General features: G+C 34.9%; 1 protein-coding gene across 3 annotated transcripts in view; it reads left to right on the top strand.

Annotated features, from left to right (window-relative positions):
• unc5db (unc-5 netrin receptor Db) overlaps positions 1 to 16,893 on the top strand; it is a 443,298-nt gene that overhangs the window by 338,749 nt on the left and 87,656 nt on the right. For all 3 annotated transcript variants that reach the window (XM_087253524.1, XM_087253523.1, XM_087253522.1), the window contains 2 exons: positions 11,873 to 12,016; positions 16,207 to 16,310. In XM_087253524.1, coding sequence (XP_087109650.1) covers positions 11,873 to 12,016; positions 16,207 to 16,310 — 248 coding nt within the window. The remainder of the gene's footprint in view (positions 1 to 11,872; positions 12,017 to 16,206; positions 16,311 to 16,893) is intronic.

Raw genomic sequence — 16,893 nt, forward strand, 5'->3', positions numbered from 1 at the left:
TTCTCGCTGTGCCATGTCCTGTTCTAAGTCTGTTCAAACACTGAAGTACTACTGAAGTCATTCCCTGTGGCTGCTGTCATGTAATGTAAGCAGCTTTTCTTTGAGTCCAGCTAGTAAAGTATTACAAAAGGAAGCCGCGTAAAGAAAAGCGCATTAAAAATGACTTGCAAATGTTGCTGATTGATGTGGTGGTATTGTGAAGTTGCAAGTGAGATTATTTACTGCTTCTCATAATCTATGCCGTCACAACTGCATGTCACTGATTCAAAATGGCTTTTTAGGATCTCAAATGTTGATGTAGCAGCACACCTATAGTCTCGATGTCACTCATATAGGCTTAATGGATATTTTAAGGACTCTTTTCTCTAACAGTCCATTGAATGCAGAGCACCAAATGCATCTATTTTAGTAGATCTAATATTAATTGTGCCAGAGCTTCAAATGATTGGCATGTTTTGTCAGATTTTGGCCCTTAAATATGTTTCAGAACATATGAACCAAAAGCTAGTCCAGCAAATGTTTTACGTAGTGGATGCCCTTCTAGCCACAACCCATTACTGGGAAACACTCATACACACTCATTCACATACACACACACTCATACATATACGTCCAATTTCATTCATTCATTTATTCATTCATTTTCTTTTCGGCTTAGTCCTTTTATTAATCTGGGGTCGCCACATGGAATGAATCGCCAACCAGCTGCAACCCATTGCTGAGAAACACACATACACACTCAATCACATACACACACTCCTATAAGGCCAATTTAGTCTATTCAATTCACCTATAGCGCATGTCTTTTGATTGTGCTGACCGGAGCATCCGGAGGAAATCCACACCAACATGGAGAAAACATGAAAAATTTACACAGAAATGCTAGCTGGCTCAGCCGGGATTTGAACCAGCAACCTTCTGGCTGTAAGGCTTCACTGCTTACCACTGAGCCACCGCGCCACATCCCAACACAAATCGATTAAGTGGATTTAACATAAAACAATTAGGATGTCCTAAAAATCTCAAGAATTATGTTGTGTTAGTTCATTTTAGGATAATAAGCCTATGCGTATTTTATTTTTAATTAATTTAATTTTTAATTTATAATACTTTCCTCATTTACTGTTGCTTTTGGCTCTTGTAACAACAACCATTACCTGTATGAGCCATTTAATTTATTACACTAACTGTGATTTAATTTAATCTTGCGTCTTTGAATCATGACAGATCAGAGTCATCTTTTTATTTAGAGGTTGATATTCATTTTTGCCTACTTGTCACAAAAACTCTAAATGCATCTCTGTTGGCCTCTTTTGTCGAATATAATTATAATTTATTATATTATAATTATTATTATAATTAATATTATTATTATAATTATAATAATTATAATTTATAATAATAATATTATAATTATAATTTAGCCTAAATTTGATCCACAACACAACTCAGAAGCAATCTTTCATTTCAATCACTCAAAACAAACCTCTCCAGCTCTTCAGTTGTCATTAAAAAAAAATCTATTAAATTAAAAGTATGATTATTTTGCACATGTTTATTTTAGAGTGTATCATGCCGTTTGTGTGGGTGTGCATCAGGCATTGACGAGCTTTGGAGCATTAGTGCAGAGCTTATAAATATTGACAGCCACCATTCCAAATAAGGTCAAAACCAAGCTTTTGTTGTAAATTTTATGGCTAAAAATGAGCAAATAAAACTGTTTCTGGAAAAAAAAATTGAATTTACCAATTACCAATTACCCATACCCAATTTAATATTTTGAATCAATGCATTATATGGCCTCTTTAACAAAATCTTATTGAAAGCAAAGCAGTGCAAGTAGTTTGATGAAATGATGTAACAAAATCAGTAAATCCAAAATTACAAATATAATATCCTTGTTCTTTAAATGTTAAAATTTCCAGAAGCAATGAAAGCTCGCTCGCTACAGCTCTCATATGGTCGCCCACTGAAGCTAAGGAGGGCTGCGCCCGGTCAGTACCTGCATGGGAGACCACATGGGAAAGCTAGGTTGCAGCCAGGAAGTGGTATTAGTGAGACCAGCAGGGGACGCTCAACCTGCGGTCTGTGTGTGTGCGCTAATGCCCCAGTAAATTGATTGGGACTTTATACCGCTCAGTATGTGCTGTTTTTTTGGATGAGACATTAAAACAAGGTCCTGACTCTCTGTGGTTGTTAAAAAAACCCAGGATATCCTCAAAAAAAAAAAAAAAAAAGAGTATGGCTTTAGCCCTGGCATCCTGGCTAAATTTGCTCATTGGCCTTTGTCAATCATGGCCTCCTAACCATCCCCATATCATAATTCTGTCTCCTCTCCACCAATCAGCTGGTGTGTATTGTGCAGTCTGACGCAATATGGCAGCACTTAAATCATCCAGGTGGATGCTGCACACTGGTGGTGAATGAGGAGATTCCCCTTTAAAATGTGTAAAGCACTTTGAATGTTCAGAAAAGCACTATATAATTGTTAGAAATTATTATTATTATTTTGAAAATCTGAGAAACAGCATGCAAATGAAACCGAAACGTAAATTCCAGACAGTAAAAATATTGCGTTATGCATTCCAGTTTTGAATATCGCTGCAATGAACAAATAACCAGGCGACGCGGAGGCGCAGTAGGTAGTGCTGTCGCCTCACAGCAATATGGTTGACTGGGTCAGTTGGCGTTTCTGTGTGGAGTTTACATGTTCTCCCCGCGTTCGCGTGGGTTTCCTCCGTGTGCTTTGGTTTCCCCTACAAGTCCAAAGACATGCGGTACAGCTGAATTCGGTAAGCTAAATTGTCTGTAATGTATGAGTGTGTATGGATGTTCCCCAGAGATGAGTTGCAGCTGGAAGGGCATCCGCTGCGTAAAAACATGTGCAGGATAAGTTGGCGGTTCATTCCTCTGCGGCGACCCCAGATTAATAAAGTGACTAAGCCGAAAATAAAATAAATAAATAAATAAATAAACAAATAACCTTGATATAACTGAAATAATTCCAGGTCCTTGCTTTTTTCCTGACCCGAGTAGCTATTGTCAGCCACTTTTTGTAAAATCTTTCCTGGGCTCTGAGAATTTTAAGTGACAAAACCTTTTCCACTCCTACTGCTAACAGTGTTTCTTATGCAAAAAAAAAAAAAAAAGAATGATGCAGATAAATAAAAAAGTGTCAGCTAGGTCTCTGTGGTAGTTTCACCTGCTGTCATCTGTCAATTTTCATGCAGGAAATTTGACTTTCTAACAAAGACAAAGCCCGCCTTAGCTTAAAATATTACTTTTTTTTTTTTCCTTAGATGAGATTATGCGGTGTCATTAGTCATAATTTTTTGGCCTGCCGCTGAATTTTATCCTCCACACTATGCTGTCGATGGAACATCTCAGCTGGGGAATGATGAATAATGTCTGCATCTCTCCGAATGTCCATGAAACACAGGCGTCTGTCTTGCTTTGTTTACCCCTGACTAACAGTAGCATGTAGAGTCAGCTCCGAAGTGAAGGCAATCTGCTTTCATGATCAATAAACCTGTGGGACAGGCAGAATACGCCACGCTGTTCTGGTCGGAGTTTTTTTTTCTCTGCGGTGTCATTCATTTTTGGGAGAAAACCAATTCAAGAAGGCACTTGATTAAATGAGATGTTAGTGTTTCGCCTCCCTGCTATGTCCCATGACTCCTTTCCACAGTGGCTGAGAGCTGCTCATTTATTAAGGGAAGAATCACATCCAATTCCGCTAAAGCAGACATAAGTGCCGTATGTGGTGCGAACAACATTCATTTTGTCATCATCTCAGCAAGACCTGTCTTTAAAGATTTGTGATCATTAGTGAAACTTTTCGTTAACCACATAATGATGGAAGGTAAATTCCAGCAAACTTGTGAAGTGATTAGGAATGCAGCAAACTGCACACTTTCAAAAGTGATTAGACAGTGGGTTGTCTGAATGTCTATTTAACTACTCTCTCTAGAAAAGACTTTACTTTCCTTCATTTTACAGAGAAAGACTTAAAACACAATGGACAGTATTTTCTTATTTTTATGGCCTTTTTTTGTTCCATGCATTGCAAGTAAGGTTCTGATGCTGTTTGGACCACATCATTCTTCCAAGTGTATTCTTTTCGCTGACCTAGTACAACAGTAACATAATAAATCAAAAATGTTAACAAATAAAGCAGACATTGCACAGGTAATGTACTGAATTCTCCAAAGAAGTCTTGAAAAAAAATCTTTAAAGAGACCTTTTAGCGTGAAGCTGAGACTAGAACAAGATGTTGGACCTTTGAACTAATGAACACTAATATTGGGTTTAATATTAATAATTACAACAGTACATGATTGATTCTTTTCAACCCTTAATTTGGTTGCCCTTTTATTTTATTTTGTATTTCTTTATAAGTTATGGGAATAATTGCATTATAAATGAATTGTGTTACTAACGGAATTAGTATTTTTTCTGTAACTAGTAATCAAATAAATGACTGTTCCCCCATCACATCACTATTACGATTACTGACAATACTATGTGTCATATTATGGATATATAGTTTACAATAGAGCTTACGGAAGCCCTTACGGAAGGTATATAGCTGATGATGATGTGTAGGGGTTGGGACAACCACATAACTGATGATGATTTGCAAAAAATGCATGTGGTACTTTCAAAAGGATAGATCCCTGCATTAAAGCAACCTAAACCAGCTAGGTAATGTTCCGATATGCAGGAATAGTCAATAGTAGCAAAACAAGTCAGTCATGTCAATATGGTTTGATGAAGTACTTTACGATCACATTTACATATCATCAGCTCACAGTTCGGTCATATGAGGTCAGTGTGGGAGAGCGTGGACTTTGCAGTGATCAAAGTGGATGCAAAAGCAGTTAACTACAGTTATACCAGAATTTTAAAATGTGCCATAAAATATTACATTTGATAGGTGTCTCACATTGTCCCACAGCAATGTTTAGTATAGAATAGTGTCAAATGTTTTATAATAATAGTTTATTTAATTGTGTCTTTTATTCAGCATAAAATTTAGGTTTACATGTTTTAGTTAAAAAAGTAACTCAATAGTTACATTCCCTGGTAATTAGTTACTTTTAGAATAAATAATTTATTTAATAACTACTTTTTGTGAGAAGTAATTGTAACTAAGTACATTTTAAGTAACGTGCCCAACACTCTTAATAATGCAGTGTTGATAATGTGGTGTTGAAATTTTGCTTGTAAGCATGATGTTATTATTAATGACATGCATAGTGCTGTTTGGCTTGAAAATATTCTGCTATAGACTGGATCTTTGGATCAATCCATCTCATAGACTCCATATTTACCAAAACAGTAAAAGATCGATACAAACTGATTAATTTTGTGCTTATTGCCCCAAGGAGCAACAAAATGGAAATAAATTATTTTTTATAGTTTCTCTCATTAAATGGTTGAAAACACATTGTGGGACACTGAACAGAAAAGCAAACACGGTAGTCATCATCTGAATGTGTGAAGGTAAAATAAACATTTGGAATCCAACAGTAGTTTTTAAAGGTAGTGAATCTGTCACAAAAGTGGTGCTTTGATGGCTGGATCTCTGGGTGGCTTTACAAAGGGTGAATTTAGAGATTGCTTTTCAGAAAGGGTTTCAGTGTGCTGACAGTCCCAACAGTTACTGTTAATAAAAACTAAAACACAGCACACCATCAGCATGTCAAACCACTCTCTGAGAAGCTTCATCTATTCAACTGCTAAAAAAAAACGTTCTTATTGTCCAATAGTCTATTCAACCATTGTGACTATCCAAGCATTGTCACAATGTATGTTCTCAAAACTGCCAACCAGAAGGCCACTTGTATATGCTTGCACCAGCATGTGACTGTTCAAAGTGACCCTGAGATGTGCTGAAATGTCACTGGTAAAGAGGCAAAGGTCCCACCTAATTTACATGGTTTTATTTATTCTTACCAGTCACACCAATGTTTATATATGTCTGAAATCATTGTTGTTGTGCAGTGATGTACATTACGCTCTCAATAACACAATAACCTTACCCTATTATTGTGCAATGTATTTTAGGATTCCATCCTAATGTGAAGCAAATCTTTTCAGAGTTTGCAAATAAAAAAAAAACAATATCCTAAATGCAAATTGGGTGCATTTCTTGGGAGTTGAGTGGCTGACTATAGTATTGGTAACTAGTAACCTACACTGTAAAACCAAATCAGTAGACTTTGATGAAATGAAATGAGTTAATTGAAAGTTAATTCTACTCATTTGAAAAGAGTTTTGAACTCAGTGTTGAAGGTAATGAGTAAATTAAATACCTCTTTACTTTAACTCAAATGGAGTTAGTTTACTGTACTCTAATTTTTATTTATTTTTTTAACTCAAATGATTTATTGCAATCGGTTTTCTTAAACGGTTTGAGTTGCCATAATTTATTGGGTTTTACAGTTTTCTTAACTTTTACAGTGGTTTGAGTTATCTTCATTTATTGAGTATTACCGTGCTCAAATTGCTTTGTATACTCAAATAGATTAAGTTCACAGTACTCATTAGGAATAGATTTTAACCTTAAATGGTTTGTTGCAATCGGTTTCCTCAAATGGTTTGAGTTACCTTCACTTTTGGGGTTTGGTGTAGTAAAAAAAAATGTTTATTCAGCAAATGTGTTTCCAGCTCTTATTATTCACATTAACTAATTTATGTTTGTTTTTTGTCTAAATTTGGCATTTCCAGCAGTCATTTCTCATGCTGCAATATTTTAAAATGTGCATTAACACGGGGTGATGACATAACTGTCAACCCTCCTGTTTTTCCCTGGCATTGTCTCATATTTTACAATTCTATCCCGCTGTCATTTCACCCTTATTTTGCAATTTTTTAATTAAAGGTGGCAATAAACATTAAAGAGCTGATCCTTCCTATACGCAACCCATACCCCCGAATCACCAGTGGATGCCTATTGATCTTAAATTTGAATCTGTTCTGTGCTTTTAATTAATTTAGGCATAAAAACACTTTGAAATAAATATAAAATTGGCGAGATTCTCTTTTTTTCTATTACAGGCGTCGTTGCCTCTACTACAATCCTAAAAACAGTCAGTTCATGTAGTGGTGCGTGACTGTCAGGCACGCTCCATATTGATAAATAGATGCTGTTTTCCAAACGGATTCTGTTCACATGATTTGAAATGGAGCAAAACTGAGAATTTATAACTTGATTAAACTTCATTTAGCCTATTCATTTTAATAGGCTAAATTTGCTAATTTATTTGCATCTTTTTTCTAATGTTTACTATTTATCCTATAGGGGATATCCCTTATTTTCACATCCAAATATTGACAGTTATGGATGAAACCTAGCTATTGAAACAAATGTCAACAATGCAAGTTTTACTACCATTACCAATTTGCTTTGATATTTAACAGGTTTTCTTAGGTCATCAACACATTTCATTGATGCTGTTAAGAAGCATTTATTAATTATTTGTGACTAACCAAAAAAAAAAAAAAAAAAAAAAAAAAAACATCTGATTGACCATACAGAAACTCATGTTATTGGTTATTATAAAATCTTATCTGCCATGCATTGAATTAAACTAATAGTTTGAGACTATTTGAACCATGAGGTGAAATGTATGTTATGAGAAAAATGAAAGTATTATTTCAGCTTGGATGCATGCCAGTCAATTGTATGAGATCTTCAAAACAAAATTAATACACTTTGAAATAGCATAGTACAGTCACTTTCAAGCATTATGTGCCATTTTGTGGTGATTGTTTTAAAAACAAAACTGAAAGGGAAAAATATAGCTCAGCGTGTCCCACACAACATTTATTATCCTCTAATCACACCACTTACGCCACATCTCAAACTGTTATTTCTCTCAGAAGCAATTCTGTGCTTCAGCTTTTCATCAGCGGATATCTTTGAAGCTTGGAAGTCAGATAACTGAGCGTATTTAATATGAGAGATTTTCAAAATGTTTTTGCCAAGTTTGTGATCATTTATAGATGGTGGAGGTGTATTTTACACAGTATGCAGTTAGCAGTAATCGGCTTGAGATCTTGCCTCTCATTCATATGTTCACACATAGGGAGTGTGATCATCGATAGCCGCCAATGGGAACCCATTTTATTTTCCTTTGTTTGGTGTTTAAGTGGAAATCATCTATAAAATCAATTTTAAAAGAGTACCTTTCAAATGTTTAGTTAAAAAGCTTATATAAATATGATATTGATCGGTCACACTTTATTTTAGTGGTCTGTTTGTTGAAGATTAGATTATAAGTAGACTGTTAGGTTGGGGTTAGGGTTAGCTTAAGTTGACATGATGTACATGCAAAGTTTCTTTAAGTCAGGTAAATGTCTGTTGAAGGAGCAGTATCAAAATATATTAAGCAGACAGTCTACTAATACTCTAATAGACCATCATAATAAAGTGTTACCTATTGATTAAATACACAGTAAAAACATATTGTTTATCAACAATATAATTAATTACAGCAGTATTTTTCAGTGCAGTTTATTCATCTGATAGTAAAGATCGGTTTTGTGTGTCACATTATCATTCTCAAGAGAAATGTCTTTCTGTTATCAGTGTTGAAAACAGTTTTGCTCGATACATTTTAAGAGATATTTATAATGTGATTTTGAGATTGTGAAACAGGGAATGCTTGCACATAAGAAAGACCAGTACTTGCCAGCATCTTCCACAGCAAAATTCTTGTTTGTCCCACTGCACTGGGACTTATCCTACTATAACAAAAAAAATCAAAATGAGCCTCTTCAACTGAACTGTTTACATGAAATGCATGCCATCATATTATCTTTGAGCAGCAATGGTAATCCCTGTATAGTTGGGGGGAACTTTAAGATTTATTTGATATTTATCTGGTAAAAGCGTTTAGATATGGTGGTGGCACTGAGATGTATTATACAGAAACTTTACAGAATGCTTGTTTAAGTACATTTAAAATGGAGAAGCATTCTTGAGTTGTTTACATGTTGCAGTTTTCTTTAAATCCTCTGATTTGTACTATTTTGTATTGTAGACCAGTGTAGGGGAAAGTTACTTTTGAAAGTATTGTATTATAATATTAAGATACTCCCCTAAAAAAGTAACTAAGTGAGGAAAGTAATGCGTTAAATACTTTTGAGTTACTTTTGCGTTACTTTTCCTTACCTGGCAGCAGTTTAATCTTTTTCAACAGGTGTTTTTTTCACGTTTTATAGAGAAGCTCTGCATTTAACTACCACCTATATAAACTACACCTTCATTTTCCTTTAAATAATGTAGGATAAAATTATATTTTATAAATTGTAACTTTCTGATCCCAGAGCTAAACATGATGTATATACAGATTAATGACAGCATATAATGTGTTTGCTACTTTTGAATGTTTTGTATTATTAAGTAAATTCAGTTAATTAAGATAAAGACTGCAATAAAGCCAAAGAGTAGTAACAAAAAATAATTAAGACAAAAACTTATTTTAAACCTTTAAAATGTTTAATAACAAAATGAACAGTAAGACGATAAAAAAGAGCCCCAAATCTAAATAAATCTTTGAGCTTTATACATTGAATACATTTCTTTACATGTTCATCAAATGTGTAAATCGTTTCCCACAGGAGAAAAAGTCTTACTATATTACAAAACACAGTCACTTCAATAATGTTGGACAGTGGCTGCATCTCCTCAACATTAAAAGCAAAAACCATTTTGAGTTTCTGAGTATTTATTGAATTGTTTTACCTGGAGAGCGTGATGTGAACAGATGTGGTGGTATAGTGATTCGCATCCAGTTTTTTTTTTTCCAATGTTGTGTTTCTTACTGTTGTCAATAGTGTAACTTACACATAATCTACACTTCACAAAAATCCACCTCTTTTCTTCGATAAGTTCAAAACAAGAATCCATTGCAAAAATGTAAGTCTCCAGCCTGACATTCTGAATGTCTGTAGTGATGATGGGCAATTCGCGACTGAATCATTTGTTTGTAACAGGATCTTCTAAGTCAGTGATTCTCAACCTCGTGTTCTGTGATTGATTACTTCAAACTCTGCGCAAAAACTGCTTCATGATCACATCTGCGACTAGTAAACGCAAGTCTGTTCATTCACATACAGCGTGAAGTGAAAGTCTCTTTGTGTTTTTTTTTTTTTTTGTGAACAATTTAATATATCCACTTAGCTGTCCAAATTAATATCCTGCAAGTGTTTTATAATAGACGTGGCGCTCAGTGGTGTTTCTGCGGTTAGACTGTAAGATAAACTTATGAACTTCAGACTCTCTCTGGCGGAGCTGAAAAACGATCTCCCAACAATATCGTGTTTTCAAACTCATCCTCCATCAGATTGACACGTTTCAACAGATTTAGAGTGTTTTACTCTCTTTTACATTCATTTGTATATTTTTAAATAGTATATATTGAAACAGTATTATTAAATATCTAAATATTTAATAATATTAATTATTTAGATATTTTTAAAATGCTTTTTTATTATTTATTTATAAGAAAACAGTAGAAGGCACAACAAATGTATAAATGTATTTTTTTGTTAATTAATGAATGTTTAAATGAGCACTTAATACAAACATTTTAGAGAAAATTTTAGGCAGGTGGGCCTTCAAAAATTAATTGGAGAAAGAGGTGGGCCTCGAAGTGAAAAAAGGTTGAGAACCCCTGTTCTAAGTGATCCCGTCGAACCAGTTCAATAAATTAAAATGAGTTGTCGTGAAATGGTTTATGTCCTAAGTTAGTACTAACATACCAGATACCACCTCTGACTCGAAATAAACCAATATCCTTAGAGATTCAGTTACTAGAACAGTACACTGACTCATCTGCAGTGAAAAAGGAGACCTTATGATGATGAGGAGTGCGACTGTCTGTCCTCTCACAGCACACTCTCTCATTGAGTGTGTGATTCAACCTGACTAAGGTCATTTTCATTCCGCAATATGTTTTGTAAAAGCCAATTAGGCAAAGTAAAAAGTAACTAGCATAATTTTTTTTTTTTAAATAACTCAAATAATATTACTTATTTTTAAAAGTAATGCGTTATATTACTCGTTACTTTGGAAAAGTAATATTATTATGTAACGGGCAATACTTATAGTGCGTTAAAACCCCAACACTGTTGTAGACATACTGTATAAGCAAGTAGAAGATGAACTTGATTCATAAAAAACCCTTCATTGATGCAAAATAACATAACAACCAAAAAATATCTGAAAAGTGACTAAAGTTAATGCAAGGCATTTTGAAAGTCAAAGGACATTAAATTGCACCACCGCAGTTTTATCTTAGATTGGAGAGTTGGAAGGGTTCAGGTTGTGACCGACTCATCTAAAGATATTTGTCTTAAATGAAGCCTCTGGGATAACAAGCGTTCCTGGCTCTTGTGCTTTTAGGCTAATGCAACTTCAGCTAGCTATTTTCATCTTGCTAACGATCTGTGGCACAGACAACAAGGAAGGACCTCCTGGGACACAAAGATAAAAAAAAAGCTTTTTTTTATCAGTATTGCACTAAAAAATAAAAAAGGAGAGAGCAGCAGAGATACATGAAACTAGAGTTATGTAGGGCAGCTTGAGAAGGGGAAAGCAACCCGAGGCCATTAAATTTTTTACTGGTCGTAGAGATTTTCTTTTAAATAACAATGCATAAGATATTTTTAAAGTTCACTACAGAATTCGCTGGTCCTGGTACCCTTTCATCCTTCTGGCACCCAGCGTATATTCTTACAGTCAATTGCCATTAAGAACCCAGTCTGAAGTGACCAAACACTGAAAATCAATACTTAATGGGCTTTGAGCCGAAGTGAATTTAGATGAACATGTCCGTGCTTTCTGTTTCTCGTTATACAGGGGTAAAAATCCGCGAAGTGATGATCAATGTTACCAGGCAGCAGGTGGAGGATTTTCATGGGCCGGAAGACTACTGGTGCCTGTGTGTGGCCTGGAGTCATCTAGGAACATCCAAGAGCCGCAGAGCCACCGTGAGGATAGCCTGTGAGTATGCTGAAGCAGCCTCTGCAAGTATATAAAGCACAGTGTGTAGTAGTAGTACTTCAGAAATGCTTGACTTATTAAATTTAATTACAGTAAGCTATATCTGATGTGTAGTGGTGGTAGAAGTATAATAGTAGTAGTACTTCAAAACTGCTCGTTTTATTACATTTAGTTACAGTAAGCTATATATAATGTGTTGTAGTAGTAGTAGTAGCAGTAGTAGCAGCGGTAGTGGTAGTAGTAACATTTATATAAACCTTTTTGGTTGTTGTTGTGTCAACCTGAACAAAGTGCATGTAAATGCTTCCTTAATTTAATTAAGTTCAACAAACCTTTCTTTATGACTGGGCACAATGCCACCGTGAGGATAGCCTGTGAGTATAGTAGTTGTTGTAGTAATGGTGGTAGTAGTACTTCTGAACTGCATGTCTTATTACATTTATTTACAGTAAGCTATATCTGATGTAGTGGTAGTTGTAGTAGTAGTAGTAGTAGAAGTAATAGTAGTAGTACTTCAGAACTTCATGTCTCATTTTTACATTTAATTACAGTAAGCTATATCTGATGTGGTAATAGTAGTACTTCAGAACTGCATGTCATTACATTTAATTACAGTAAGCTATATTGTAGTGGTAGTAGTAGTAGGAGTAGTAGTAGTAGTAGTAGAAGTGGTAGTAGTAATAGTAGGAGTAGTCTTTCAGAACTTCATGTCTCATTACGTTTAACTACAGTAAGCTATATGATGTGGTAGTAGTAGTAGTACTTCCGAACTGCATGTCTTATTACATTTAATTAAAGTAAGCTATATCTGATGTAGTGGTAGTAGTAGTAGAAGTAATAGTAGTAGTAGTACTCCAGAACTTCATGTCTCATTATTATGTTTAATTACAGATGGTAGTAGTAGTAGTAGTAGTAGTACTTCAGAACTGCATGTCATTACATTTAATTACAGTAAGCTATAGCCGTTATAGTAGTAGTAGTAGTAGTAGTAGTAGTAGTAGTAGAAGTGGTAGTAGTAGTAATAGTAGGAGTAGTCCTTCAGAACTTCATGTCTCATTACGTTTAACTACAGTAAGCTATATCTGATGTGGTGGTAGTAGTAGTAGTACTTCAGAACTGCCTGTCTTATTACATTTAATTACAGTAAGCTACAGTATATCTGATGTGGAAATAGTAGCGGTAGTAGTAGTAGTATCATTTATAAAAAACTGCATGTAAAGGCCATTTAATTCAATTAAGTTCAACAAACATTTTTTTTCTTCATGACCAGGCACAACGCAATATTGTCTTTTTTTTTTTTACCTACCAGGGTGCCAAGAAAATAATCAGTATTCACACTGTCAAACTTTGCCTGCTTATTTAATAAAATCAGCTATGGATGGTACACACATTGAACAAAAGTAGTTTTATTTTATTCATGGCCTATTTATATACGTACTATAATGAAAAATAGGCACAAACTTAATATAAGTAACCACAAGATGACAATCAAAACCGTTTACATACAAAGGTGAAAGACTTGGGAGCTGCATGTCTTAATACATCTAATTACAGTAAGCTATATCTGATTGTGCTTATGCAAGATGTACATTTTGAAGCTGTTTATTTGACACTTTAGGCGAAAAGAGAACTGATCACACACTGAGGGACTAGCATTGCGTGGGAGTTGTGTTGTACATCATGATACTGTTTTATGTTACTGCAAGTTAATCACACTTTAAAAGCAATTAGTTACTTTAAAAATATGTAAACACATTGCTAACTTTTTATAACTATGCGCATAGTTTATTTACTTGGGCTATTATAATAGGCTTATTATTAGGCTATGGGTTTACTTGCTTGTTACACCTGGCTCAAAGATGTAACATTGAGGGAGACAAAAAAAAATAATGAAAGTCAAAAACAATATTTATTCTAAAATACTTGAAAACAACATAATCAAAACATAAGTATCAGTATGTTCGATCATGGTGAAAAGCAAGTGAATGGATGCTGTAAGTGTTGTCAGCGCTAGTGTATGGATGCAAAACAAAACATAAAGCCTAAATTGTAGCACAGCTCTGGCCAACTGCCCAAACAATGAATGAACAGCGGCCCCAACAAACTCTCTCACTGAGTTTAAATAAGGACGGTGATGAGCATCAGGTGCCCCCAACCTAAGAACAGACAAAAAACATACAAGAACACAAATCAAAACAATGCAGTCCTAACATGCTTTGTAAAGTCAGTAAATCGCTTTTAAAAGCAAGTTTTATTCACTTTATTTAGAGTAAAGTCAACTAATCACTGAAATTATGACTTGTGAATGGATGTTAGACTGATTTTCTTCTACAGTGAGCTTGATTACCTTTGAATAGGTTGTTCTCATGGGACACTAAAAATAGAGCTAAAATACAGAACTGTCCTGGTAATTATGGGACATCTGGTCATCAATTTGGGGGCTAAACATTTTTTTTCTGACTGGACTACAGTCACCCTAGCATATCAGTGTTACTGCTTAAGACACAGTTACTGTGTGTGTTTGTGCTATTTTAATCAGTGAATTCAGAACCACAAATAATACCTCCTTCAGCAACAAAAACTATAACATTTCTAACAAATTTCTAACAAACATTTATTAGATGCTTTTTTAGGCTTTATAATAAAACATTGCACTCATTCATTTTGAATTGTACATATTGTATTATGTACAATGCATTGTATTATATTGTACATGTACATTTGTAATTGTTCATATTTATATTCACACCTCTGATTATTAATAGCAACCTGTACAAATATTCATCTACTGTAAATCTCTGTTCATATCTAATACAACCTGTGTATAATGTTTATAGTACATCCATCTGTAAATATCACAGTAGTTTTTCTATGGCTACACTTTATAACTTATAGAAATATCCTGCACTTGCTGCTATTGCACTGCCGGTTAGACCTAAACTGCATTCCTTTGCTTTGTACTTGTACATGTGTAATGACAATAAAGTTGAATCTAATCTAAAGAAAATAATTTTTAAACAATGGTGTAAATACTAGAAATCTAAGGAGTCATAAAAATCTCCACTCCCATAAAATTAGAGTCTGACTGAGAAATACCCACAAATATATATTCAATGAGATCAGGTACAAAACTAGTCGTGTCCCACAGTTTCAGCACTAATTTTTCCTCGCATGTTTAGTAAATACTGACAAAAATGTTTTAACTCTGGCACAAGCTGTCAGTAAATCTTTGTTTAAACACTTTAAATCTGAAGACATATTAAAAAGGCATATTGGACTTTTTTAGCTTTAGATACTAAATCTAAAATTCATTTAATATAATCTAAAATGGGGCATTAAAAAAGGTCATGTGATTTTATTATAAAAGATCATGTGATGATAAAAATGTGTGCGAACGGATAAACCAGCAGGCTGAGCACATTATAACACATTGTTACATCATGACATTTCTGTCATTCTAAAACCCCTTTACCATTTCGGTAATAGTGATATTATATTATTAATGACCCCCAGAACTGTCAAGAGCATCTGCGCGCCGCGTCTCATGCCTTTAAACGCCACCGCGTGTTCACTGCGTGTCAGGATTGCTTTCTGAGGCGCAAGTCATTTATTAAACAAAGAAAAGATTCACGCAGCTTTTCCAATCATAGTAAATTCCATTTTTACTGTTGATATTTGGAATCAGGAAGTATCAATTTTGTTCGCTTTAACTGGATGAGAGAGCTGGTTAATTCGCATGTCTTTTATGCGATAATACAGTTTTGCGCATATAGTTAATTCGCATTTTTGGATGGAAGCATAGCTAGTGTTTTTTTATTTTACCTGAAGCCAGACCATTTTATTCAGATTTTCTTACATTTTCATTCTGTACATTCAAAGTAAGTATTCAGAAGTAAAAAAAAAAAAAAAAAAAAAAAAACTTTTCTGTAGAAGCACAGCAGGGGTGAAGCAAAACTGCCCAACTGAACTGCAGCAAAGACACCTGCAACTCCAGCAGATGGTCGGAGCACCGTTGAGAATGCCTGCTCTCTTCTGCTCTTTTGCCCTGCCTTTTCAAGGTTGCCAGAAAGAAGGGCAGGGGGGCAAAGAGAGAGCAGGATGTCGAGCGGTAAAAGCGATTGGCACAGATAGGCCAAATATCGGCTCGGACTCTGCCCGCTGTGACAGCTGCCTCTTATCTTTTCTAACAGACCTCCGCAAGAACTTCGAGCAGGATCCTCAAGGGAAGGAAGTGCCAATCAAGGGCATGATTGTGCTGCATTGCCGTCCCCCAGAGGGAGTGCCCATGGCAAAGGTAAGACCCGTCCTCTCAGCCTCCAACACCATTTCCACAAAGAGATTTTCTTGGAAGGGCAGTGCATGCTCTCTGCTGAAAGAAAAAGACCATCAGTGTTGGTTTAAACATAAGTTATTCTGGCTTCTTTGCTTAAAGGGATAATTCACCCGAGAAAAGAACATTCTGACATTATTACTGGCCTTTCACTTGTTCCAAACCTTTATGAGTTTCTTTCTTATTTTGAACACAGAGTAAGCCTATCAGAACTGTTTCCTCGCTAATCTTAGGGCAAGCCAATTTTATTTATATAGCATATTTTATACACAATTCTAATTCAAAGTTTTTTTTTCTTTACATGAACGGGAATAAAAGAAACAAGAAAATAAAACCAACAAAGAATAAAAATTATTACAAATTTAATTTCTAGTTTACTTGATTCTAAAGATCTGAGTGACCTGTTAGGTTTGTAATCAATGATCGTATCGGTAATGTATTAAAGTCCTAGGCCATTTAGTGACTATAGACCAGTAGTAATACTTTAACATCTGTTCTGAATGTTACTGGGAGTCAGTGTAAAGACCTGAGGACAGGTGTGATGTGC

This window comes from Danio rerio, chromosome 5 (genome assembly GCF_052040795.2).
Source record: "Danio rerio strain M-AB ecotype USA chromosome 5, GRCz13ab, whole genome shotgun sequence".
NCBI lineage: Eukaryota > Metazoa > Chordata > Actinopteri > Cypriniformes > Danionidae > Danio > Danio rerio.